This window comes from Chelonoidis abingdonii, chromosome 1, assembly GCF_003597395.2.
Source record: "Chelonoidis abingdonii isolate Lonesome George chromosome 1, CheloAbing_2.0, whole genome shotgun sequence".
NCBI classification, from domain to species: Eukaryota; Metazoa; Chordata; order Testudines; family Testudinidae; genus Chelonoidis; species Chelonoidis abingdonii.
Window position 1 is genome coordinate 193,709,312 of NC_133769.1, and position 26,288 is coordinate 193,735,599.

The 26,288-nt window shown below is 41.4% G+C and overlaps 1 protein-coding gene across 1 annotated transcript in view; it reads left to right on the forward strand.

Moving 5' to 3' along the window:
* NCAM2 (neural cell adhesion molecule 2) overlaps nucleotides 1-26,288 on the forward strand; it is a 586,807-nt gene that overhangs the window by 481,504 nt on the left and 79,015 nt on the right. The window contains exons 12-13 of the mRNA XM_075063719.1: nucleotides 16,283-16,402; nucleotides 17,962-18,083. Of these exons, the coding sequence (XP_074919820.1) occupies nucleotides 16,283-16,402; nucleotides 17,962-18,083 (242 nt within the window). The remainder of the gene's footprint in view (nucleotides 1-16,282; nucleotides 16,403-17,961; nucleotides 18,084-26,288) is intronic.

Sequence of the window (26,288 nt, forward strand, 5' to 3'; positions counted from 1 at the left end):
AAAGGTAAAATACTGGCTGTGTAAGGCAGTTGATTTTATTTATGCTAGTGCAATTTGTAATACTGTGAATTTATCATTTAGATTGTAAACTCTTCAGAGGAGAGACCATCTACAACTCTGTTTGTACAGTGCCTACCATAATAAGGCCTGATTCTTGGTTGGTCCTTACACACTGCTCTTATAAACTTGATCATTAAATACATTTTATATTCTATATTTTTCTAGAACATCTTTATAGAGAGACATACGAGTATATTTTATATGCATTTATACAAATACATTTGGTTCATAGCTACAGTAGATAGTTTTAATAATATTTTTAAGTTAATACATAAATATTTACAACCTTAATTTTATTCTTAAGTCTTTTTGTTGCTGTTTTGTTTAGGAATTATCAAAGGTTTTTGCATTGTGTAGACTCAGATGACCTCTTAGGGTGAAATAGACAATATTAATGCACAAAATATTACTAGCATATTTTCATATTATTCTGGAAGCAAACATGTTAAAAGATCATCTTGCCTGCTACCCCATCATATGCCCAGCCAGCTCTAGTTTCCCCTCACTCTGCACCACTGGAGTAATCACACACAGCACAACTGGACTCCCTAAATAAAATCTCCCTGTAACAGGTTGGGACTCACCAGCTGGGGCCTCTCTACCCCAGCCCCCTTCTCTCTAGGGGCCTCAGCCTGCACTACCCCTTCCTGGCAGCTAGTCCCAGACTGAGCCTTGGTTTCTGACACTCCCCCTTTCTGCCTCAGGGGGCAATGCCTCTGTATATGGCCCTTGGTGTGGCAGTGGAAGCACCCTCGGCGTCTTCCTCCTGCCACGGCCCTAGTCCTGCTTGTGGAGGCCCTAGCCCTTCCTTCTGGGCTGGCCCGGGCCTTGGGATCCCTGTAGGGGCACTCTCTCCTTAGGTGTCCCTGATCCCCACAGACCCAACAAGCTGGGGGCCCCCCGTTACCTTCACATGGGGAGCCTTGTCTGGGTGGGGCCTCTCTGCCCTCTCCCAGCAGGGACACTCCCTCCTGAAGTGGCCCTTTCGCCCACAGGCGTAACATTTCTTAGAGCCAGGCCCTGGCCTCCTGCCCTGGGCGCCTGGTCTCTTATATGGTCTGGGTGCCCACCCCCGCAGCAGCCAGAGCACCTCACTCTGCTGCTCGGCAAGCCGAGCCACCCAGGCCCTCCAGTAAAAGTCTCATTTCTCCACCATCTCTGAGTCTTTCAGTCTGGCACAATCTGCCTAGTCCTTGCTTTTGCCCCTTCTATCAGGGACAGACTGCTCGTGCCCGCCTTCTCCACCACGTGTAACGGGTTTGGGACTCACCAGCTGGCGCCTCCTACTGGTGACTCTGGGAATTAGCTCTGTCCAGTGAAGCGCTCCCTCCTGGTGATGTCCCATCTGTAGTTCTGCCCTCTGTTGCTGTCTCTGGACCTGCATTGCTCGCTGCTTGGAGGCGTCCTCTTCAATCCCACTGCCCTCCGGCAGTGTCCCTTAGTCCATCTGGACCCCCTTCCGGGGGTCAATCGTCAGCAGTCCCACTCCAGCCTTCAGGTGTAACCACTCACCCTCAAAGTCTAATCCCTTTCAGCAGGGATCTGGCGTGGTCTATAATGACCGCTCCCTACTGCCAGTGGCTGGATGTACTGCAAAGTGGAAGGCTGGGGGGAGACCCCAGCCCACCCTCTACTCTGGGTCCCGGCCCAGGGACCCTCTAGCATTAGCCTCACCGTCCTCCTCCTTTTCCTCTTCAGCCTGTTTCCCTGGGCCGCTTTCCCTACGGCCCCTTGCACCCGCTAGGCCCTTCCCCTCAGGGCCTGTAGCCTGGTGGCTAGGGGCTAGAGCCTTCTAGCCTCCCTGAGCCTGCCCAGCACTGCACTGTCCGTGGTGCTAATCTTCCCCCCTCCCCCACTTGGAGACTGACCTTCTCCCTTAGAAAGCCTGGGACAGACTGACTGCTCCTGCTCTGGGCAGCCTTTATATATCTCTAAGCCTGGCCCTGATTGGCTGTCTACAATCTGGGCCCTGATTGGCTCACAACAAGCCCTTTTCCAATTGGCGCCTGGGCTGCGCAGGCTCCCTGGCCTGTCCCAGCCCATTCTCACAGGGAGTGGGGCAATCCGCCCCACTACACCCCTCTTTTCACTTCTAATTTATTACTATGCAAGTTATATTCCAATATTTGCATAGGATTCCATCTCCCATCCATCTCCAGCCTCAGGTGTTTTCCCCATGTTACAGGGAAAAATAGGGATCACACAGGCCTTCAACCTGACTATTCTACCTATTCTGCCTGCAGGAGTTCTCTATAGCGGCCACTAAGGTCTGTGAATAGTCCTTTTTACCACTCTTAGCTGCAGAGGTCTACACCTGTTTCAGACATTTCTTGGCCTTCTCACTAGCTTCTGGCCACTTGGGATATGTCTGCACTGCAATAAAACACTTGTATCTGGCCCATGTCAGCTGACTGAGGGTCACAGAGTTCAAACCGTGGGGCTATAAAATTGTAGTGTAGGAGTCCCAGACACTCACAAGAAGGGGGAGGGCCCCAGATCCTTGGCTCTAGCCCAAGCCCAGATGTCTGCGCTGCAGTTTTATAACCCCTAAACCTGAGTCTCACGAGTCCAAGTGAGCTGACACAGGCCAGACATGGGTGTTTTATTGCAGTGTAGACATATCCTCAAGCTCCCTCAGCAGGTCCTTACCACAACTGACCAAACAGCTACACTGTTTCCCTTTAGGTCTCCTAGTGGAGACAATTGTTCCTCTTCTCCAAGATCTGCCTTTTATTTCCTGTCTATTCTTCCAGCAGGCATTGCTGTCTGCCACATGATCAGTCACATGTTCCATAAAAACAACCAGAAATGGAATGCTTTACCTTACGGGAAATGAAACATCATAACAGGAGTTAATGGCAATGCTGGTCCCTTAAAGGGCCAGCGTCTTGTTATAGTAAGATAATATGGTTTGTTCCTATTCTTTATTACTCATTATTGTATAGTGCATTCATTCAGTAAAATGTTGATTTACAAATAGAAGTCCCAGCTCTGCAGCCCGTATGTGCTCATATCGCCATGAAAGTTAAGAGTTTTCATGAGCACAACAGCTGCATGATTTGGCCCAGAATTTTTTGTTACATCACAGTTTTAAAAAAAATTAAACCATGATCTGAACTTGATGTATGAAAAGAGTTTCACCTTCTCAGATTATATACACAGAGAGAGAGAGAGAGAGAGAGTAATAATTTTATCCTGCCATAACATTGGTTCTATTGAAAGTATAGCGATGACAATCAAAGCTGTATTAAGATTAAACACTTGTTAATTATCTATTGTGAACACTCGTCATGTCCTCAGAAGGAACCGTATGTAAGGATGCCCACTTTCCTCATCCCAGTGTTGCTTGGGAGTCTTTTTCTTGGACATTTCTGGGAACAGTGGGAATCTCCATCCACTTCCGGCTTCACTGTCTTACTCTCAAGGTTCTGAAGTGTGAGAACTGTGCTTCTGACCGAGAGTAGGATGCAGCTTCCTTCAGACCCTGCACCAGTCAGAGAAGGAAGAACAGAAATATTTGCACTCACATAACTAAAAATAGAACTGGGTTCTATGGACCCAATTCTCCAAAGGCCATTGATATCAGTCAGTCTTTATGAGACTCTGACTTCAATGGGCTTTGGATCAGGGTCTTCAGTCCTGGGATCATGAATGATAAGCAATCAAAGGAGATAAGTTTAAAAGTAAGAAATCATTTAAACTTGAACACATTCAGAATACAGAAAACCCTATGCACAGAAGAATTGAACCCAGCTAACTCTCTCATGAAAGACGACACAAAATGATATGTAGACATACCAAGAGAGAATGAAAAGCTAGTGATTGTTGGAAAGGAACATTTGGAAAGGAGTTTCTGCACCAGAGAACATGAGATCATGTGATGCAAAGGATCTGAAGTTGTTTCATAAAGCTGAACATGTATTTCTATTTTAGTATGTACTCTTCTATACATACTCAGCTTTATCAAGTATGTCCTTCTTTCACTTACCACTCTTGTTCCTGTGGAATGATACATTTAACAGTTGAGGATGCTTGGCTCTAAAATTTATTGACAGTGGACTGCTCCTACTGTACTTGAGAAATGTGTTGTATATTGTTCTGTCCATGTTTTTGCTGTATGTGTTGGGTATTAAAAGGCACCAGTATCAGTTAGTAAATATAATAATTGTACTGGTGAACATTAATGCCACTGAGCACCAAACTTTAGTCATCAGGAAGTTTATAGAGGCGTACTGAAAATTTATAAAAAAAAAAAAGAGAGAGAGGGAGAAGAAAAGAAAGTGAATCTGTTTAAACCGGTACCTTTCAGCTATTCAATAAGGCGAAAAGAAGGATTGATGTGCTTATGCACATGTTGTTGCTTCAACTGAGGGGAAGAATAGGAATATCTTGTAAGCATGATAAAAATAACCTAGTTTCTGTCCTTGTTGCAGAAAAGTATAATTTTGTAAGTAAAATACATCTTATGAAAACTAAGGGAACATCTCTTAGTGGACGATGGAACTCCTATAAAATAGGCAGAGTGTTGCCAAGCCAGCAAATTATGAGACTTACTGAGCTACAGAATTGTGTGAAAGAACTGTATAGAAATAGTTGAAGAAATCAGGAGGGTGTAAAGCCTGAGAAGTTGCAAAATTGTTTAAGGAGCAAAATACTGCTAATATCAGTTCAAAAACTGTGAGGAAAGTGATAAGGAGAAAGAAATTGAATGTGAGACTAGCCTGTTGAAACTAACACTAAGTACAAAGCAATTTAATTAAAATTTACTCGAGTAATGTGGGACATGGTGAAAATTATGGAACAAAGTTTTATTGTCTTATGAAATATCAATATACATGTAAAACACTGTTGGAAAAGTTTCCATATGGAAAGGGGATGGAAAAGTCCTAAAAGAAAGATGATTGGGTCCATGCTGTTAAGCATGGTGGAGATAATGTTGTAACATAGATCTATATCTCTTTTGAAAGTGTTGGCAAGCTGTGTTTCCTGATGCATTTCCATGTATAGCACTGACTCTGGAGCTGGAGCTACAGGCACCAACATTCCAGTGTGCTGGGCAGCGGGAGGGAGAGGGCTCACTGCTCAAACCCTGGCTCTGCCAAAGGCCCTGCCCCCCACTCCACCCCTTCCCGCCCCCTCCCCTGAGCCTGCCATGCCCTTGCTCCTCCCCCTTCCCCCAGAGCCTCCTGCACACCATGAAACTGCTGACCAGGAGGTGTGGGAAGGAAGGGGGAGGCGCTGATTGGAGGGACAGCCAGTGGGCGGGAGGTGCTAGGAGCAAGGGCCAGGAGTGGAGCTGATGGGGGCACTGCTGACGTATTACTGTGTCTTTGGCAATATACATTGGTAAATTCTGGCTCCTTCTCAGGCTCAGGTTGGCCACCCCTGCACTAAGAGGTGAGTGCAGTGCTTTCTGCTCCCCGCCTCCAATAACCTGGTGTAGAGAGAGATGTTCGATCCCAAGAGGCCCATTATCCCTTGGTGATGGCTCAGTTTCCGAACTGACAGCTGGTTCCCATCTCTCTTCAGACCACTTGCCTGTTCCTCAGCTAAATAACAACTTGAGAAATTCTGACCTCCCAGGTTTAGATGTCCAGGAAGGCAGCAAGGGAGTGAGCAGCGGCAGCAGCACAACCTAGAGAGGGGCAGCTGCATAAGAGGGGGCCCCTCTCAAGATTTACTTAGTACGTGCAGACACAGAGTCAAGTCAGATCAGGGAAAGCTGGCTGGCTTTATTCATGTATTTTATCTTACGGTTATCACAATCAAGTGATTTGAATCAAGTACAGTAATATGAAGAGAACAGTAACTAAGAAAACCTACACCAACAAACAGCTGAAGCAGTGAACTGTGGATACCTAGAAGGGATTGTTTTCTATTTGCAAGAAAAATTTTAATAGTGCTCCGAAAAGATTTCACTAAGGATGAAAGCAAGGGGGAATTGCAAAACATGAAAGGCAGTAACTGAAAGGAAACCTTAATATATTTATGTGGTGTTTAGATTTGGAATATGTGTCTAAATGTCCTTGGATAACTGAAGTCAGGTGCCCCAGTTACATGATTCTTGACAATCACCATTAAGAGCCAGGTTCTACTAGGCCTACTCTGAGTTAGTCTCTGACAACACAAATAATCCCATTGATGTCTATAAACTACTATTCAGTGTAAGGGTGGCAGAATCAATTTCTAAACCATTAATTGATTTTACTGTCCTTTATTATCTGATGCAACAATTTGGGGAGGGGGAGACCTGATAACCATATGAGACATCACTACTAAGGAACATTAGCAGCTTTTTCTTTTTAGTCCATATTCTATAACCCTTTGGTGCAATTGTATATTTCCTCATTTTTCTTATTATTGGCTTTGCAAACACATAATCTGAAATGCAGCTCATGAACATATGTTTTGTATTTCATCCAGGTTAGCTGAACAATTCACTGACAACATATAATACAGATCCATCTAAATAGGTTTGTTTCTGTTCTCAGATTATAGTTCTGTTTATGTCTCCAGGTTCAGAATATTTCACTGAATTGTTTGCTGAGCCATAATTTGGATTTAATGTAGTTGAAAGTTGCTCTTTGAACAAAATGAAATGGAAAATGAAAATGTGAATATAAATAAGTCACCTCATGCGAACCTAATTTTTGCTAATGAAAAACTATATCCTAAGGAATGTTTTAAGGACAGCACAATTGCTTTCTTGATATTAGTGTTCACTCAGTTGTGTTGAATAGATTATCAGATTCATAGATTCTAGGACTGAAAGGGACCTCGAGAGGTCATCGAGTCCAGTCCCATGCCCTCATGGCAGGACCAAATACTGTCTAGACCATCCCTGATAGACATTTATCTAACCTACTCTTAAATATCTCCAGAGATGGAGATTCCACAACCTCCCTAGGCAATTTATTCAATTTATTTCCAGTGCTTTAAACTGACACCTGACAGTTTAGGAACTTTTTCCCAACCTAATGTCCAACCTAAATCTCCCTTGCTGCAGTTAAAGCCCATTGCTTCTTGTTCTATCATTAGAGGCTAAGGTGAACAAGTTTTCCCCCTCCTTCTGATGACACCCTTTTAGATACCTGAAAACTGCTATCATGTCCCCTCTCTGTCTCCTCTTTTCCAAACTAAATAAACCCAATTCTTTCAGCCTTCCTTCATAGGTCATGTCCTCAAGACCTTTAATCATTCTTGTTGCTCTTCTCTGGACCCTCTCCAATTTCTCCACATCTTTCTTGAAATGCGGTGCCCAGAACTGGACACAATACTCCACTTGAGGCCTAACCAGCGCAGAGTAGAACGGAAGAATGACTTCTTGTGTCTTGCTCACAACACACCTGTTAATGCATCCCGGAATAACATTTGCATTTTTTGCAACAGCATCACACTGTTGACTCATATTTAGCTTGTGGTCCACTATAACCCCTAGACCCCTTTCTGCCATATTCCTTCCAAGACAGTCTCTTCCCATTCTGTATGTGTGAAACTGAATGTTCCTTCCTAAGTGGAGCACTTTGTATTTGTCTTTGTTAAACTTCATCCGGTTTACCTCAAACCATTTCTCCAATTTGTCCAGATCATTTTGAATTATGACCCTATCCTCCAAAGAAGTTGCAATCCCTCTCAGTTTGGTATCATCTGCAAATTTAAGAAGCATACTTTCTATGCCAACGTCTAAGTCGTTGATGAAGATATTGAACACAGCCAGTCCCAAAACAGACCCCTGTGGAACCCCACTTGTTATATCTTTCCAGCAGGATTGGGAACCATTAATAACTACTCTTTGAGTATGGTTATCCAGCCAGTTATGCACCCACCTTATAGTAACCCCATCTAAATTGTATTTGCCTGGTTTATTGATAAGAATATCACGCGAGACCGTATCAAATGCCCTTACTAAAGTCTAGGTATACCACATCCACCGCTTTTCCCTTATCCACAAGACTCGTTATCCTATCAAAGAAAGTTATCAGATTGGTTTGACACGATTTGTTCTTTACAAATCCATGCTGGCTATTCCCTAACACCTTACCACCTTCCAAGTGTTTGCAGATTTCCTTAATTACTTGCTCCATTATCTTCCCTGGCACAGAAGTTTAACTGGTCTGTAGTTCCTGGGTTATTTCCCTTTTTATAGATGGGCACTATATTTGCCCTTTTCTAGTCTTCTGGAATCTCTCCGGTCTCCCGTGATTTTCCAAAGATAATAGCTAGAGCCTCAGATACCTACTCTGTTAGCTCCTTGAGTATTTTAGGATGCATTTCATCAGGCCCTGGTGGCTTGCAGTCATCTAACTTTTCTAAGTGATTTTTAACTTGTTCTTTTTTTTATTTTATCTTCTAAACCTACCCCCTTCCCATTAGCATTCACTATGTTAGGCATTTCTTCATACTTCTTGGTGAAGACCGAATGAACCAGACATCCCAAACACACAAAAATACTGCAGAAATTGGGCTTGTGAGTTGTTTGTTGGCTTGTTTTTGGCTTGTAGCTTGTTGCTTGTTTGGCAGGGGCAAGGGAGGAGAGAGTCAGTGGTGCACAGCGGGCCCACCACAGTCCCAGACTGCACGTTGGGGGGATCTAGTCACATAGAGTGTTAGGGTTCTTAGGAATTGGCTTGTTTTGGTCTTGTTTTAAAATGGGATTAGCTTGATTTTTGGTTTATTTTGAAAGTCGGGGTGCTTATTTACTGCATGAAAGTTGGCAACGGTGAAGTGAACCCCTGTTTTCAATTCCATTATGAAGTCCTGATAGTTCTGTATTGACATCTGGGCTATTGCATGTGTTTGCTTCACAATATATGGAGGGTGTCCTTGAATGGTGTATAGAGAAAACAGATGAATGCTAGAACTGAGTAAAAATCTACTGTCTCAGGAATTCGGTGTTGTGATTTTTAAATGAAGATTGTGCCCTCTCTAAATAAAGCATATTATAGTAGTTTGAATACAAGTTAGACTACAGCATTTATAGAACCAGCCACTTGTGTTCATTAAACATTATTAGTTATTGTGTACATTGAGTTTGATCCAGTGCCCGTCAAAGTCAATGTAGAGATTTACCCTGACTTCTTTTTGTTTTGGATCAGAGCCTAACATTGTTCTTTAATTTCTGGCACTTCAAATTTTATAACAGTAATTGTTCCACCTATGTATCATTAATATTTCTTATTAGATTTAATTCAATGAAAAGATGTATCAAAGATGATCCCTGAGGTATCTTCAGGCATGAGGTTCCTGCAGTTTCTTTAGATTCATTGTGTGTACCTGACATCTTGGAATCTTTAAATTACCTAATAAAAATGAAAATTAAATATGTGGAGGAAGAAAATATTTAAAAGGTAATTGTGTTTTGTTGACTGTGTACAAAACATTTAATATGCTTTTGCCAAGTACAGTTTTTTAATCAGTTACAGAAAATTATATTTTAAAATGAAATGATCCACGTAACAGTGTGTTTGATTCACAGGTAATTAAGCTGTCACTTTTTTTATTTAAACACTGTCATAATTTTATATTATAGTCTACAGACTGGTGCAACTTTCTGACTGATTTTATCTCACTGATTTTTAGAAGGGGCCTGCATTTAGTTTTGAATTTTTATTAAACAGAGACAACATAAGGTCCAAACCTGTTTCCATGAAACTGACTGGGAGTTGTGCCATTGATTTCAATGGAATACAGATTGGACCCTTGGTTTTGTTTTTTCTACCAACCTAGTATGCAGCTTGAAATATTTTCATTATTAAAGTGCATCACATAGTCTTAGTCAAATTCTGACATTTACAGCCAGATGCTTGAATCATCATTTATGAAATTAGTAGTTATTTGGGCAAGGCAGACAGATGGAACTGGGACACTGAGACTGTTTCTGAATATGAATCAGCACAATTCCTACTAGGAAGCAAAATCCCTACATTTCTTTTCTTTCTAATTTATTTCCAATCAGAATACATCCCCTCTCTCTGTTTCACAAAACTTCTGTGGCCTAGATCAGAAGATCAAAGTTCTGAGAGCTAATTTGTTAGAACTTCTGTGGATCAGTAGTAGAGAGAGGGAGTTTGAGCCTTTCTCTCTCATATACACACATAGATCAGTCAGGGGACAAAATTTTCCAAACCCATAATATCCAAGGATTACAAAGAAATTCCTCAACTTCCACAAAAAGCAGAGACGTTTTTACAGCCTGCCAGCACTTCAACACTATTCCCCCAGACCCATTCTTAATGCTGGCAAAGTTTGCTTCCTTTTCTTCTCCAGTTGCTTCCCTAGATCTCTTGCCCTCAGGGGGTTTCACAGCATACAACCAGTTTATGATTATGTGAATCAGCATAATCTTACAAAAAGGAGGTCACACAGGTTTCAAGGGAGATGATGCAGTGGAGGGAAGCCTTCCCTTCTTCCTGCCCCAGCAATATGTCAGAAGTCAGTGATCCTGTTTCCCTATTGCCTTGCACCATGTGTAGTCACTTACCAGGTGAGGGCAAACAGGCTGTAAAACACTACTAAATGAGAACTTCCCATGTACTGGCACTGATGGTAGTTTTCTTATGCTTGCTCACTACAAGGTGCAACATAATGGAGAATCATACCTGGAGATAGGAGAGATGATGTGTCCTAGGATCAACCATCCTCGTTGTGACAGAAATTTCTCCCATTTAATAGAAATTCGGCAGTGCTCCCATTTTCCAAGATATGCATTTGAGAGCATGGACTGACTCTGGTTTTGTAGCTAGCGATAGGTTCCACTTGCTTCTGGAAGTTATCAAAACAGAAGATTAATTTCACATAGCAGTTATTCAACCTTTACCTAAGGTTTTTTTTATGATATTTACTTCTTCAGTGAGTTAGAAACAGAGACAAAAGAAATCTGTTCTGTGCAACAACTAACTCCACAATCTTCTCAGTGTATTAATGTGTACAATATTTCTATTAACTGTCCTCATAAAAGTATCTACTGTGGGATTAAATGTGCTATAACTGTATTATTTGTATCCTAGCTTTGCTCTCTTGGGTGATGATTTATGTTGTCCGTGGCAATCACAAGGGAGCCATGATGCTATGCAGTCTTGTTGGGGGGGAGTCAATTTAATATGACTATAAAACCTAAATAATTCCATTCTCATATCCTATTATGATAACCAAGCAATATAAACAACCTAATCTTGGTACCAGAAAATCTTTTTAAAAAATGTGGTTAGATTTATGACACCATTTGTTTCACTGCGAACCTTGCAGTAGCAATCTTTGCACTTTATATAAATGCACTATTCTGTTTGATAACCGTTAAAATCCTGTGATAATGAATGAGACTTCTCAAGCTGAAACATTTATGGACTGCAACTGAAATATTGTTTGACTTTTACATGCAGAGACCAATTTTTTTTCTTTTCCTTTTTTGCTTTCTCTCTTTCTTTTAAGTGTTACATGCCTTGCAGCTTTTCTCCTATAATTTTGGGTCACACTCCTCTTACACAAGGCCTTTCTAATCCTTCCGAACTATTGTCTGCAATATGACTTGCACACCTATAGCTAGCTTCTTACCAGTGGGAAGAACAAGGCCTGGGCAGGTTAGGCTGTCTGTACCACATTTATAGGTCCTATAATGTCTTCAAAACCTGCGATCCTCTTCTTCCCCCAGCAGAATAATTGTTCAGCATGTAAGACTTCACATGAGTAAGGCCTACCCATGTTGAGCAATTACTCTGTTAGTAATCCCAGCAAAGTGAAGGAGTCTGCCTGCAGAGCAGAGTAAGGTACTATTTAATGCATCACACTATTTGAGAGTCATATGTGACAAATGCTAGTCACATTACTTAGTGCACTTCTGGGTAATGCTCAGATGCTATAGAGAGGTGGGCAACATGAGAACCTTCAAAAGAATAGAATGTAAGTAAGAGTGGTAGATGATAGTCCTAAATTACTGCTGCTCCTCAGGACAATAGTGTTGCCAACGATATCATGCATGTAAATGGTAAATGATGCACACATTAGTAAACCTTCTGGGTTTATTTTAGTTTGTGGAGATGCTTTACAAATGTAAACCTTATCACCTCAGTGATGCCTGTGAAAGTTTGGCCGGGTGACCATTGATAAAAATCCTGAGTCATTCACAGTCACCTAGGCCTGGCTGTTGAAAACTGTAAAACCTGTTTAAGAAGAGAACAAGATCAATTTGAAGTTGGAGAAAGAGGAACTGGGCATTATTTGACTCAGATTCCACTGCAATGGGTGCATACATTACACATTTTTGATAATTACTTTATTTAGTTATGCACTCCCATCCCCAGCATTTCATTACCATGCAATAAATTGCATTATCTGGCAATGAAAAGTCCATTGTTTCTTTGAGATCCTATTAGGCCCTGGACATTCTACCCTTCAGTAGTTGGATAGTTCCTGTACTTACCACCACCTGGCTACTATTCTACTGCTTTTTTTCTGCTTGAAGAAAGAAAGGGGTTCTATGTAATATTATAGTCTGTCCTAATTTCTCCCCTGTATTCTTAGAAAAAATCATAAAACAATCAAGGGCTACATCACACTCTCAGATTTTTAAGCAGAACTTTCCATTGATGCCAATGCTTGGGGCCAGATTATGTTGTCAGATTTCAAGCATATTGTTTTCATAAAGCTGCTTTTCAGGTCAAGGTATCTGATGCACTGTGATATCTTGGGGATTCAAATGTAGGCCATGGTCCTTTAAGCACTGAAGACATGAGTAATTTTGCTCATTTAAGTAGTCCCATAGACTCAGTCATGTGCATAAGTGTTTGCAGGCTTGGACCCTTAGATTTTATGGGGTTGTTAACGTATTAAGATTTTATGAAAGACAGACTCATAGCTACACTTTGATGCTGTTTAAATTTTAAAAGCATTTGCCATGCCACTCATTTTTTGAATGTCCAAAGGTTTATTTTGAATGCCATTATTCAGATGTGGAAAGCAGTCATGGCTCAAAGGCACATCAAACAGGGCTGCTGCTTAGTCTGTTCTTTTCATTTCATCTTGCTATAGTTGAATGCTACATATTGTAAAATTTCACTTGTTCTGAAAATATGAATATTCTCGTGTCTTTATTTTTCAGTAGATAATTGCTAATAATTTATAGTTTATTTTTTTAAAAAATATGAAAGAATGATAAAACTAAGGAACGCTGTCAGACATAACCCTGCAGCTTTGTTTGTGAGAAAATGATCACCATATGTCAATGACTAATTCATATAATATGCTCATAATAAAGGGTGAAATGTGTAAATTCCTGTTTTCCAGAACTCATTACACTCATTTAGCTCCACTTGTAATGGGGCTTCTATCTACTACAGAAAACAAGAGGCATCCAAAATAGACAGGATAATACATATTTAGCCAATAAAATAACAAAAGCAATAACAGAAACAATATGTGTTCTGTAAAAATAAAACTTAAAAAATGATACTAAATAGACCATTGAAATACTTCACCATTGCAAAAAAAACAAACAACAACAAAGGCTCCCTGGCACAGTAACTCCGGTGGAGTCGCATGACCAAAGACTTGCAGCTGCCCCTCGAAGGTGGCTGCACAGTAAAGAAGATACATCCCTAGCTCTACAGGGCAGGTGAGGGTTGATGTGCTTCCTCTGCAGCACATCCAATCTCCACCCTTTTTCCCCATGTGGATCTGAACCCAGGGGCCTGGGAGGGAACTGGGAGCTTTATTGTTGAGGCAGCTGAGTACCCCTTCAATGCAGGAGCAGGGAAATCATGTTCTGTGTTCAGGTCTCAAGGCACATATGTGATATCAATAACATTTACATCGATCATGCCAAGTCTTTTCATAACATACTGTACTGTGTTTCCAGCGAGAATCAGAAATGTAGCTCTTTTGTAGATTATATTGCTCATTTGCTGTACCTTGTCCGTATGTTTGTATTATTAGGAGTATAGTTCATTTCATGCGACTTTTTTACTGTTCTAAGCATGTGCTTATAATTTCATCCTGAAGTACAGCTACAGTTCTAGAGCAACACTTGATTTGTATGGAATGCTCAGGCTAGGGTTTGATTTTCCCTTCTAATACATGGCATTTACTGATGCACATCTTGGGAAATCAACTCTTGTTCTTTAAAGTGCTCTTTAACAGCTTGCTGAATATTAGGTGATGTATTTATGTATCTAAGGTTAAGGTGCCAAGCTTCTTTTCTGAATCATTTGTTGAGGATGTCCCTGAGTGCCTTGGCTTGTAGGCATTCCATAGACCTCTCTCTAAGGATCTACGGATGGGATCAGTTAACTTTTAGATTCTTGATATTATGACTTAGAAAATTTCATTTGCTCTTGACAAGAATCTTCTCTCTTTATATGGTAGTAAAACATTGTGCAATTCCCACAGAATGGCAAATGAATAATTTACATGCAATGGGCAAGGGCGGACACTGTGCGCTGTCTGAGGAGTGCGTGGTTCAGCTCACATTGTGGGGGAGATGGTGATGGATGCAGACTTGTCTGAAAATCTTCTCTAATACTCTTCGTCAGGGAGGATCTGGTGTGGACAGCAGGCAATGAGGGAAGCCCAAAACACATGCATCACAGGAAGGGAGGTGCTATTACCCCACCCAACTTTGGTGCTTTGCTTAGACATTGGCTGGGCAAGGTGGAATGAGGTTAGGTGACTGGCTGCCAGGTGTCTCCCCACTTTGCCTCTTTAAATTATCTCAGGCTTTTTGAAAGCATCTTACTTTCCAGTTCATTCCCTGCCCTCCCCTCTCCCCAGTTGTAGGTTAGAGGCTGTACAGCTTGTGATGCTGTGGCCTGACTAATCACTCATTTTTAGGAATCAGGAAGGAATTTTTCTCATAGGACCAAATTGCCATGTGGTTTGGTGGGTTGTTTTGCTCTTCTTGCAGCCTCCTGGAGGCATAGTTGTATTGGGAACAATAGGATTCAAAGTTCATACAGTGTTGTTAAGACTACTGACTTGTTGCAACTTGTAGCCAGTGTCCAGTGTGGATACAGGCTAAACGGGCCAGATCTCAGATGTAAATAAGACCTTGGATTTCATTGTTGGATTTTGCACATGTGGGGAGGAGGAGCCTGAAGTCTTTGCAGACTTTTGGCCTCTGTTTCTCCATCTTCCTCATTATGTGGGGTGATGGTGAGAGGTTTCACAGTTGTGCTGAGTCTATGAGATAGACCAGGAGGGTCCACCCCAAATTGTTGTTGGTTTGTGGCCAAAGCCCTGTAACTAGCTTTAATTAAATAATTACATGTTATGTTGAAGCTAGGGGTGAACAGGGTGGTTCCCCTCCCTAAGGTACAATTAATAAACTTGCAGCCTTCTGTTTAAACCCATTCCATGTGTTTGTCATTCACTTGCTTACTTGTCCCGTTCAATTTACAGCAGCTGATAATGGCCCCAAGGAAGGCGCTTTAGCTGCCAGTTTTCAACTGGATTTAAGGGTGCCCATGACCTCTTTTCCAGGTCTGCATTTTCCGTACAGGTGACCTGGAGTGGGAAGATGCCAAAATAACCATTGAAGCAGCCCCACACCACCTGAGGGTATGTGTACACAGCAGTTAAACACCTGCAGCTGGCATGAGTCAGCTAACACACAGGGCTTATGTTGCAGGGCGGTAAAATAGCTGTGTAGACATTTAGGCTGGAGGCCAAGCTCTGGGACACCACAATGGGGGAGGCTTCTAGATCCCAATATCCAGCCCAAGTGTCTAAACGGCAATTTTTAGCTTTGCAGCACAAGCCTGAGTCAGCTGATGTGGGCCAACCATGGCCATGCCAGGGTCTTTTATTCCAGTGTAGATGTAACCTGAGTGTCCCTTCAGTGGGGACATCAACCAATGGTGTCTACGACAACTGTTTGTCAATGGAGTGGGGCAAAAATATCCCAATCCTACTGGGGAATCAGGCGTGGCATCTCATAGAAATTTGAAGCACTACCAAGCTCTTTATATTTGCACTTTACTTCTGTAACTCCTATACTAATGTCCGCAGACAGTATAACTTACTTAATTGCAGCAAAATTTGTGTAGTAACAAAACAATCTGAAACTATTAGCAATGAACCAGATAAATATTTTTCACTTTTGTAAATAAAACATTGTAAAATTAGACTCCTAATTTCAAAGCAAATGAATTACAAAATGGCCTTGGAAATGTTATTATCTTAGTCTATCATTTTGTCAAATTTAGTTTCATCGCTTTCTTTCCTTTCCTCTTAGCAATGGTTGTTCTTAGCAATCTGGAACCAAACGCAACTTATGAAATCAAGGTTGCAGCTGTAAATGGAAAAGGACAAGGAGAGTATAGCAAAATTGAGATCTTTCAGACTTTACCCGTTCGTAAGTAATGCCTTTGTTTTTAAATGAAAAGTTAGTTTATTTGTACTCTTGTCAGCCTATTTTACTTCTAGTTCAGCTCATAATTTCAAAAATGATTCGCTCTGAGTAAAATGCACAGTTTACAATACCACATTCCCCTAGATTGTTTCAGGAATAAAGTTTCAACCTAATTAAACTACATCCAGTGCCTCCAGTTCTTTCTCACAGCAGCCTCTCAAGAAAGCTCCAATACATTTCTAGCCTCTCTTCTTGATGACCTGAGAAAATCAGGCCTAAGACACTGGTTTTATTTTTACATTCACAATTACACAATCATTCCACTCTTTTGCTCAGACAACCTGCTCCATTCTGTGGTGCAGAAAAGATATTGAATAGAGGTAGTTAATAAATGCTAATAGTTTTTTGGGAGAAAGTTTGAAAGAAAATATTTTCCCCAAATTTCCTGTGAATTTTTTTCAAATTTTCAATGAAAAATCAAAAGTTTAAAAAGTATTTTGAGTTCAGTTTTAGAAAACAGGTTTTTTCCCCTTGGTAGAAAAATCAGAAAAAATTTGAAAGGAAAAATTGATTACTTTAAAAAACAGAAATAATTTGAAAAACAGCATTCAAGCAATACTTTAAACAGATCTAGTATTGAAAAATAACAAATTCCTGCCCTCTGAAGCATTCCAGGAGTAAGTTTCTCTTACATGGCAGTGCCCTGTTTTTTCCTGGAAGGGATCAGATACTCAGACTAAAGATATGATTGAACATACGCCTGAGCTCCAGCAGACAAAAACGCAGCCCTCTACTTTTAGCAATGGCAGTACACTTGAGTCATGTATTTTTGCTCCAGTTTAAAATGTACTCTAATCAAAATTTCAGCATAAATATTCCTGTTATAGTAGAACCTCCTTGTAAGAAACAACAGGGTCAACATCAAAGGATGGGTTTATTATAAAAAATAGAGTGTGTTTAAAGTAAAATTTCATACATTTCAAGATCTTATAAAATGCTTTTCTTCAAATTCGTTCTTAATAAAATAATAGTATTGTATAATCTAAAAGAGCCTCAGGTTTGCTTTGGGACAGTTTATTGCTGCTGTTTATGACAGTTTATTGTCTGTTAATAATGATTTAGATTCCACCAATGGGACTTAAGCACATGCTTTAAGTTAAGGATGTGTATAACGATTTGCTGAATAGCATGGGATTACTTACATGCTTAAAATTAACCAGCTGCTTTTCTAAATTGGTTCCTGCATAAGGAGTCATTTCTTAAACAAGTTAAATTTGAAAGAATAAAAAGATATCAAATCACAGAGACTGAGACTATTTTTACTCTAAATCCTTTTTATTTTTAGTGTACAAATCTTTGATATATTTTGTAACAAACGTGACAGCATTGATGCCCGGGTGATCATTAAGTATCATTAAGTATCTTGCAGAAAGCTTGAAAACATCCTATCTGATTATGAAGGTTTTGATTAATAATATTAATTAATCAAACAGTAGAAATAATACATATAATAATACAAAAATATTGAATTTCTCTTCTTCTCCCCACGGCCTATTGCTCAGGTGAGCCAAGCCCTCCATCAATTCATGGACAACCAGGCAGTGGAAAGAGCTTTAAACTTAGTATAACTAAACAGGATGATGGAGGAGCCCCTATATTGGAATATATTGTCAAATACAGAAGTGTAAGTATTCCATTAATCACTGGGGGAAAGTTTTGATCTATATTATTTGTTAATGTTGAGAAGAGGTTTCATGGAAAACATCAATACTTTGTTTTAAAATAGATTGCTTATTACACAGCTGAAGAAAAAGAAATTTGGAACAGTTGTATATTTGAAATGTATACTAGTTATTGTTACTCCTTTTGACCTTGTTTTTAATGCCAGATTAGTATACTAAACGTGATTGAAAAGTCAGAACTGACAAGAAAACTTCCTGAGATTTTGTTTTATTATATGGTAAGTAAAAATGTTTGTTTTGTTTTCAAATCTAAGAGGTTTAAAAAGATAGTATACTAAGTAAATGAGAGAGCACAGTATGTGATTAAAGAATATTCTGAATCAAAATAATTAATCTTTTATGGTTGTGTTTATTTGTGGTGTTATACTTATGTAAGGGCATCCTAATGTGCAAATACAACTTAAATCAGCTTAATTGTTCTCTAAGTTACCAGAACTACCGTTGGAAGTTGTCTTGCCATTGTGTATTTTTTACCTTTTCTGTGCATTTAAAGTTTAGTTTAGAAATTCTGACCCACAGATAGATTGAAATAAGGAAGGACTTTTATATATCATAGTAAATGTACCAGCTCTTTCATAGGTAATTATATGATTCTGTTGGTTGGCTGTCTGATTTGTAGTATTTCTTCTCAAATCTAGCAAGTTTAAACAATTCACTCCTCTTTGCCACACAGATTAATTCCTTTTCAATGATGTTTCAGTTTCGTTTATGATTATCCTAATATCTTTTACTAAGTAGGTTCTTCCACTTATTAACAAATTTTGCTGAATAAAGCATAGTGTTAAAAAAGATCATGATGTAAAAGGTATGGAGGGACTCCATCTACTACACTGTTTTATGTAAATTGAAGCACACTTCAGTTAGGGTTAGATGGCAGGTGATCATGCCAACGTTTCTTACTGAAAACAAATAAGACTGTGCAGGAGTCGAAACAAGAAGAAAAACACATGGCTTCTTTGTAGAATGTGACGGTATCCCATTCCATCCTATGTTTTCCTCGTTTTGAGCACTGAAGTGAAACAAGAAACCATTGTCTGGCTATGCTGAAAGGAGAGGAGACATTTGATATGGGTTTAATCAGGCCGCAACTTTATTTTTAGATGTCTGAGACTACCTGGCAGATAACAATGCAGATAATCCCATGTTCATTCCATAATTACCCGGGGGGCTTTTACCAGATCCTTCTCTTTTTCCATCCATGTCCGTCCATTGCTAGGACCTTACCATCCACCCCTGCCTCATAGGAGGCTTAAAGTGGGCTGTGAGAATGGGAGGTTGGCTCCCTGCTCTGCCAATCATTGGAGTTCCCAACTGCCCCTCATTTTTGTTTCTTTAGTAAACACCTCTTTTTAAGTTCTTTTCCAAGCCATTTATTCAGTCACTGTATATTTTTCCTATGAAGTACCTGCACTGGACATCCGCCATACACTTAAATAATGAGTTGCAACATATGGCCTACCGCCTGTAATGCTATGCATGAACAAAGCCCTTCCTGACACCTGCTGTGGGGAAGGCGAAAAAACCCCAACTGCACCCAAGTCAATATGGTGGTGAGGGAAAAATTCCTTCCAAGCTCCCTTAAAAAAGTGACGGCTAGCGTAATGCCCACAGCAGGTGTTGACCAAACCTGGTATTTTACCTCCTAAAAGTGAAGAAGGTTGGGTTGTGCCTCAGCCTTGGTCTGTGTAAAAAGGAAGGCTCCTGGCACCGTGCTGCTACTTTTCAAACCCTGGATTCCCACTCTGCCTCTCTTGCAGCAGTTTTCATATTCTCCTTCCCCACAGCCATAAAGCACTGATCCCTTCACTCAGTCAGACCAGCCCCAAAAAACCCTGCTTAAAGGTGCAGGTCGGTGATTGTCTGGCTATGCCAAAAGAAGGACAGAAGACATTTGACATGAGTTTAATCAAACTGCAACTTTATTATTTAATATCTGGGACTACCCAGCAGATAACAGTGCACAGTGAAGGTAACCCCATGTTTATTCCATATTTACCCAGGAAGGGTTTCCCATCTCCCCCTCTTTTTCCATCCACGTCCCTCCAGCAAATCCATTGCTAGGAGCTTACCATCCACCCTCACCTCGTAGGAGGGTTAAGGTGGGCTATGAGAGTAGAGGGTTGTCTCCCTGCCGTACCAATCATAGGAGTCCCCAACTGCCCCCCATTCGTTCGTTTAATGAACACCTCTTTTTAAATTCTTTTCCAAGCCATTTATCCAGTCACTGTATACCTTTCCTAGGGAGGATTGGACATCTGCCACAAGGAGGAACCCACAATTAGCTTGGCTGCCTCCTCCTCACACACAGTCGGGTTCCCAGACATCGCCTAATGCTATCTTTTATATCAGTTAAAAACATGACAGCACCTAAGTCAGTCAGGTGAACCCCATGCTTCTGAAACAACGCCTCTGCTCCATATACTATACCAGGATGTGTGAAATTATTGTCCATCCTATGGTCCCAAGGAATTTGGCCACCTGCCTGTTCACTTATATCCTTGCCTTGTCCACCCTGCGGGGACTTTCAGCTTCTCACCAGACCCTGCACTGAAGCATGTCTGGCCAAATCATGTTAACTCCTGGAAAAAGTTCAAGGATCAGCCTCAAGTCCTCCTTGCTCTGAGCATTAGTTTCACCCCTTTAAGCATTTCCAAATCATTTCCCCAACATGTACCACAATTATATCTGGGGACCACTGACAGGCCCGCACAGCATATAGCAGCGGTATTAGCTGATTCCATAACATGCCCTTCCTTGCGTGCCAACTATCACCTCATCACCAAAGGCCAGCTGTGAACCCTCAGGCAACGTGGACATGTACCTATGGGCCCAAACCACAATACTATGCCCGCAGATCCACACCACCATCTGCATGACTGGTTGTCTAATATCTGTAATGAGATTACAACAAATTAATGGCAGCAAAGAATCCTGTGGCACCTTATAGACTAACAGACGTTTTGGATCATGAGCTTTCATGGGTGAATACCCACTTCGTCAGATGAATGCATTCACCCATGAAAGCTCACGATCCAAAACGTCTGTTAGTCTGTAAGGTGCCACAGGATTCTCTGCTGCTTTTACAGATTCAGACTAACACGGCTACCCCTCTGATACTTAACAAATTAATGCTGACTTGCTGCCTGAGGTCTTACATATATTCGGTACGCAACTGAATGTCAATGCCCAATTGCCTGGATTGCCTCTGCTCCCATACCTCATAAAAGGGGTGCCTTTCCCCTTTGGCCATATAACCCTGTAGGCCTTCTAAACCTGAACTGGGCAGATCCAGGCTCACCACCTTGGCTAAGTTGATCTGTCTTTGACCATCACAAGTGTTATATTATTGAATGCTCATGCCATTGTATATCCCGCAGTTGCAAAACCGTTCTGTCGAGTCCCTACCGGATCCAGGTACTAGCTCACTGCTCCTGAAAGCACCAAAAAATTCTGTCAAGAATGCAGCCCTGAACAAGTCTGCCTCCTGTCTGTTATGACATATGTAGCCAAGGATCTGCACAAGATCCCTAAGTATGTAAACCATGATGGGATGATGGGAATCCACCTTGGGGTCATCAGTACGCGACCACCCAGCCAAAAACCTTTTACCTAAAAAACCACTGCAAGGATCAGGATAACCATTTAGCCTAATGACGAATGTAATGGCAGAAAGTTGATTCAAGGTTGCGGAGAATGCCAGTTGACGGTTTTCCAAGAACAGCATGTACCACAGCACTTTTTCCTCTGTAATGGGCCATATTGCTGACTGGCTTTCCTGATCCTGAAATTGCATGAAATCTTTAAAACTTCTCTCACAGCCTGCCACATGCACTGAGCAACTGATCTCCGCACCACGCAGACAACCATTCTACAGCAAGGTTCCATAGCACTAGTGGCATCTGCCTGGGTTCCTGGCTGGCTCCTGGTGCCAACTCCAAAAATCTGTGGACCTGAAAATGAGACAAGGCATGTGCTATGCCACTGTCAACCGTAGAGAGGTTATGAAGCAATGTAATTCACTGGAGCCTTTGTGGGGGCCAAGCCTCAAGGCAAAACACAGAAGTTGTGCACAGGCAATTGGTTGGGTGGCACTGCACTCTACCCCTGAATTCCTCTTGTGGAATTATAATCCTAACAACATGGCGAAACCTCATCCCTGACTTTAATGATTATTATTGTACATAAAAAGGATAAGAACCTGCATTAAACCCATCCCACAAATGTGACCCAACAGCCTTGCTGGGGTAGTTCTACCAGAGGCCATAGTCTATTCTTCTGCTGCTTGAAGCTAGCCTTGGGGTTAACCTACAAGTTGTCGACAGGCAATTGGCTGGATGGCCTTGCCCCTGTACCCTGAATTCATTCTTGTGGAATTATTGCCTTAATAACATGGCCAAACCCCACCCTTGACTTTAATCATTATTATTGTATATAAAGGGGAAAAGAACCCCCATTAAAAGAAACCCAGCACACACATTTGACCCACTGGCTTTGCTGGGGTAGTCCCACAGGAGGCCTTAGACCATTCCAATGCTTGAAGCTGTCCCCCTGCACTGGCCTGCCTTCTGTCACCCACACCCTGTTCAAACAGGGCCTACCTTTAGGTGGCATTTATTCTGCCCTGCGTCCTGTACCTTCCCTCACCATTGTGGCAGGAATGAGCTCTATGAGACCCAAAACATGGTTTGCATGCATACCTGAACGTAAAGATGCTGCAAAAGCCACTGCATAGAGAAGTGTATGCCCGTAAATGTATTGCATGCTCGCCCGATGCTGTAACAGCAACTGCTGTGATTAGATGTATGCCATTGAATGTATTGCATGTCCGCCTGATTATATTTATATATCTAACAAGGCCAGGCTTCTCTCAGAACTAAAGAATGCTGCCTTAGCAAGACACCTCTCCCATGGCTGTCCCCATGTTGGAGGAACGTAATTAGCCTGTATCAGCTATGCAATACCCTGCATCTGCTTACACCCTGCATCTGCTTACAGGGGTGGGCCCCCTCAGTCATACTGAGACAGTTTCCAGCTAGCCTATGTGATTACCCCAAAAAACCTCAACCACATGATGGGGTAAGCCTCAGAGGAACCACTAGTGCCTGCAGTCCTCCTCTTTGCCACATAATTTTGGTATGGGACCCTAAACCACCTCATGTAACTCTCCCCAAAGTAGATCCAAACACCTCTGCAACTGGGAACCTTTATTCATTGTTGATTTAACTCACTCCTGACTTCTATGTGTGCCTCATCTCCTGCAATCACCTGAGTAGAATGTCCTAGATCTGGGCAAGCCATTACACCTTCTAGGGCCTGCAAAGCTGTGAAAACAATCTCAGACACAGTAACCCTGATTACTTGTATCAAATACTGGCTGACTGTCCCACAATGAAACGCAATGAACTCACTTGCCTGGGTGAGTGCTTCACCTTGAGCCCCCCTTGCCCAAGCCTGATAGGCTGCCCTTTGTAATGAAAGGCACTATCCCAGGTTCCCCCAACCCCTTGCCCTTGTTGCAAGAATCCTCTCACTGTACTCTGTCCGCCCTGTGCAAGGTTTGATTCCTCCCCAGTTCCCTGTCCCATCAACACTGATTGGGAGGGAGAAGAAAAATTCCACCCCTGTTGCCTCCTGTCCATGGCAGGTAAAACCAGAAACCCTGTTCCCTAAACCTCTGTGCATCGCACAGCTGCTCTGAGAGGGGACCACACTCCCCCTCCCTCTCCTCGCCTGTATACCTAGGGACAGAATCTGACTCCCAGCTGCCTCCCTACTCAGCTGCACCTCCCTTTGTGAATTCACTCTCCTATGCCTGCCTCACCCCACCTGAACCAGGGGAAAAGGAGAATTCTCCCCCTGTTCCTCCCCGCTCCCATTGTTCTATGTCTGCCTGGAGCCATGCTGGGACAAGGACCTTGTTCTCCATTTCAGGGCTGAAGTAGGAGGACTTTGTCCCCCTCCCTGCTCACTGCTCTTCTTCCACCTGGAGTGGAGCCAAGTTAAGCTGTAGTCCCCCAGAGGACTCCTACTGAGACTTGCTGTTAGTTCCTGCCTTTCTCCTGGGACTGAAGGCAGAGGAAAGGCTTTGGTAAAGGAAGGCTCCAGGCCATGTGCTGCTTCTTATCAAACTCTGCGTTCCCAAGAGATGAGTTAGCAACCACTCTGCACCTTTTGCAGCAGTTTTCATCTCCCCAGACCCCACCACCCCCATCCATAAAGCGCTGTTGCCTTCACTGGGCCAGCCCAGCCCAAAAAACCCCTGCTTAAAGGTGCATTCATTTTGTTAGCGACATTACAGTGGTCGTTCCTTCCCTGAGATCTTCATTTAAAGGGAAAAGGACTTGAAAATGTTTGTTTATTTACTTATTACAATAGCAGGATAAAAAGTAGATAACAGGATACTTAAACTGTATTTCCTTTCCCAACATAGTGTAGCATACTTAAATATGGTGGGGGATGGGGGGCAAATTTACCACTAGCAAAAGTAGTGAATTTGACTCAGCAAGTGTAAGTTAACTTCTGCATATGCTATGAGTGACCGTATCATCTGACATCAGCCCAATATTACCTCACTAGGTGTAACCAGGAGGTCATTTTACCAGCATTAGAGTATAAAAGGAGAAGTACAAGTCCAGACAGACTGTCAGTGTGAAAGAAACCAGGGGCATGAAATTGTGTATTTGGATACATTAAACAGCTGATAGCTCGGACCTTATAGTATATACAAACTAGCAAGCTGCAAGACGCTATTTTAAGTGATATTTTTATTTACCTTTAGCGTTAGCTCTGTCAGTGGGCAAACACATTCTTTCATACATAGTTTTTGTCATGCATGTTTCTTACTATGTAATTTCTTGTCTGATGATAGCCGTGGAGTTATACAAGTTGTAGACTTGGCATGTGAAGTGATTTTCCTGGACTAACCAAAGCCAAAGAAGATTGGTAGTTCAAAATCAATTGACAGTGAGGTGGCAGATCTTGCAGTAATAGCCTGAGGGACTAACAGCAGTGTTTATATCACAAATCTCTAAATCTTAATTGACCTATTTAAGTGACTTGCAGTCCAGTAGGTTATAGAATATCTCAGTGGAGATGGGGAAGGGGAAAGCAATTGTCTAGAAGAGACATGGTAGTAAAATGAGCAAAGGACTCTTAAGATATAACATTTAAGTATAGTATGTACAGAAAGATATAAAATACATGTTAAAAAGTCAGGTCAAGATATAGATTTAATGCATGTACACACTATAGAGACCTTAATTCTCACTTATATGTTCTGAGATGTTCCCCTATGGTACTTAATTCTGGGCCTGTATTGGATAAGTTCGGAACTTTAAGTTTGTGTGTTTTATGTTCTTTGGTCTGCAGTTTGGCCAAAATATAATACATTCACTTAAAGCATCTGTTTTATGTAATTTGTGACTAGTAAGTGTACGGTATACAGTGTCATATAAACTTTTTGATTTAAATAACAATTCCAAGCTGCCATAAAATATCATTCCTGCATCATTCCTGTACACTGAATACTATATAGTAATCCATCTCCAGAGAATATTTGATATTGTCCATATTGTTATGTGTATGTGTTTCTACATTTTTATTTTATGTAATTTCATGAAATTGTGACATACCAGGTTTTAAAAAAATCAATGAGTCAAGAAAACATTTTTTTTCCTAATGGTTATGCAACAATGAATGAATGTTAGTAAAGAAGAAACTGCATGTAAATTGTATTTAACTTAAGAACGTAAGAATGGCCATACTGGATCAGACCAAAGGTCCATGCAGCCCAGTATCCTGTCTACCGACAATGACCAATGCCAGGTGTCCCAAAGGGAGTGAACCTAACACCCAGAGAGAGAATTATTCCTAGCATCCGTTGCTTTTTGACTGCCACTGCACACTGCGTGACTTTTCAGAGATTGTCCTGATGACTCCAAGATCTCTTTCCTGGTTAGTTGTAGGCTAATTACCCCATCATATTATAGTATAGTTGGGGTTATTTTTCAATGTGCATTATTTACATTTATCCACATTAAATTTCATTTGCCATTTTGTTGGCCAATCACTTAGTTTGTGAATTTTTTTGAAGTTCTTCACAGTCTGCTTTGCTCTTAACGTATCTTAAGCAGTTTGCCACCTCACTA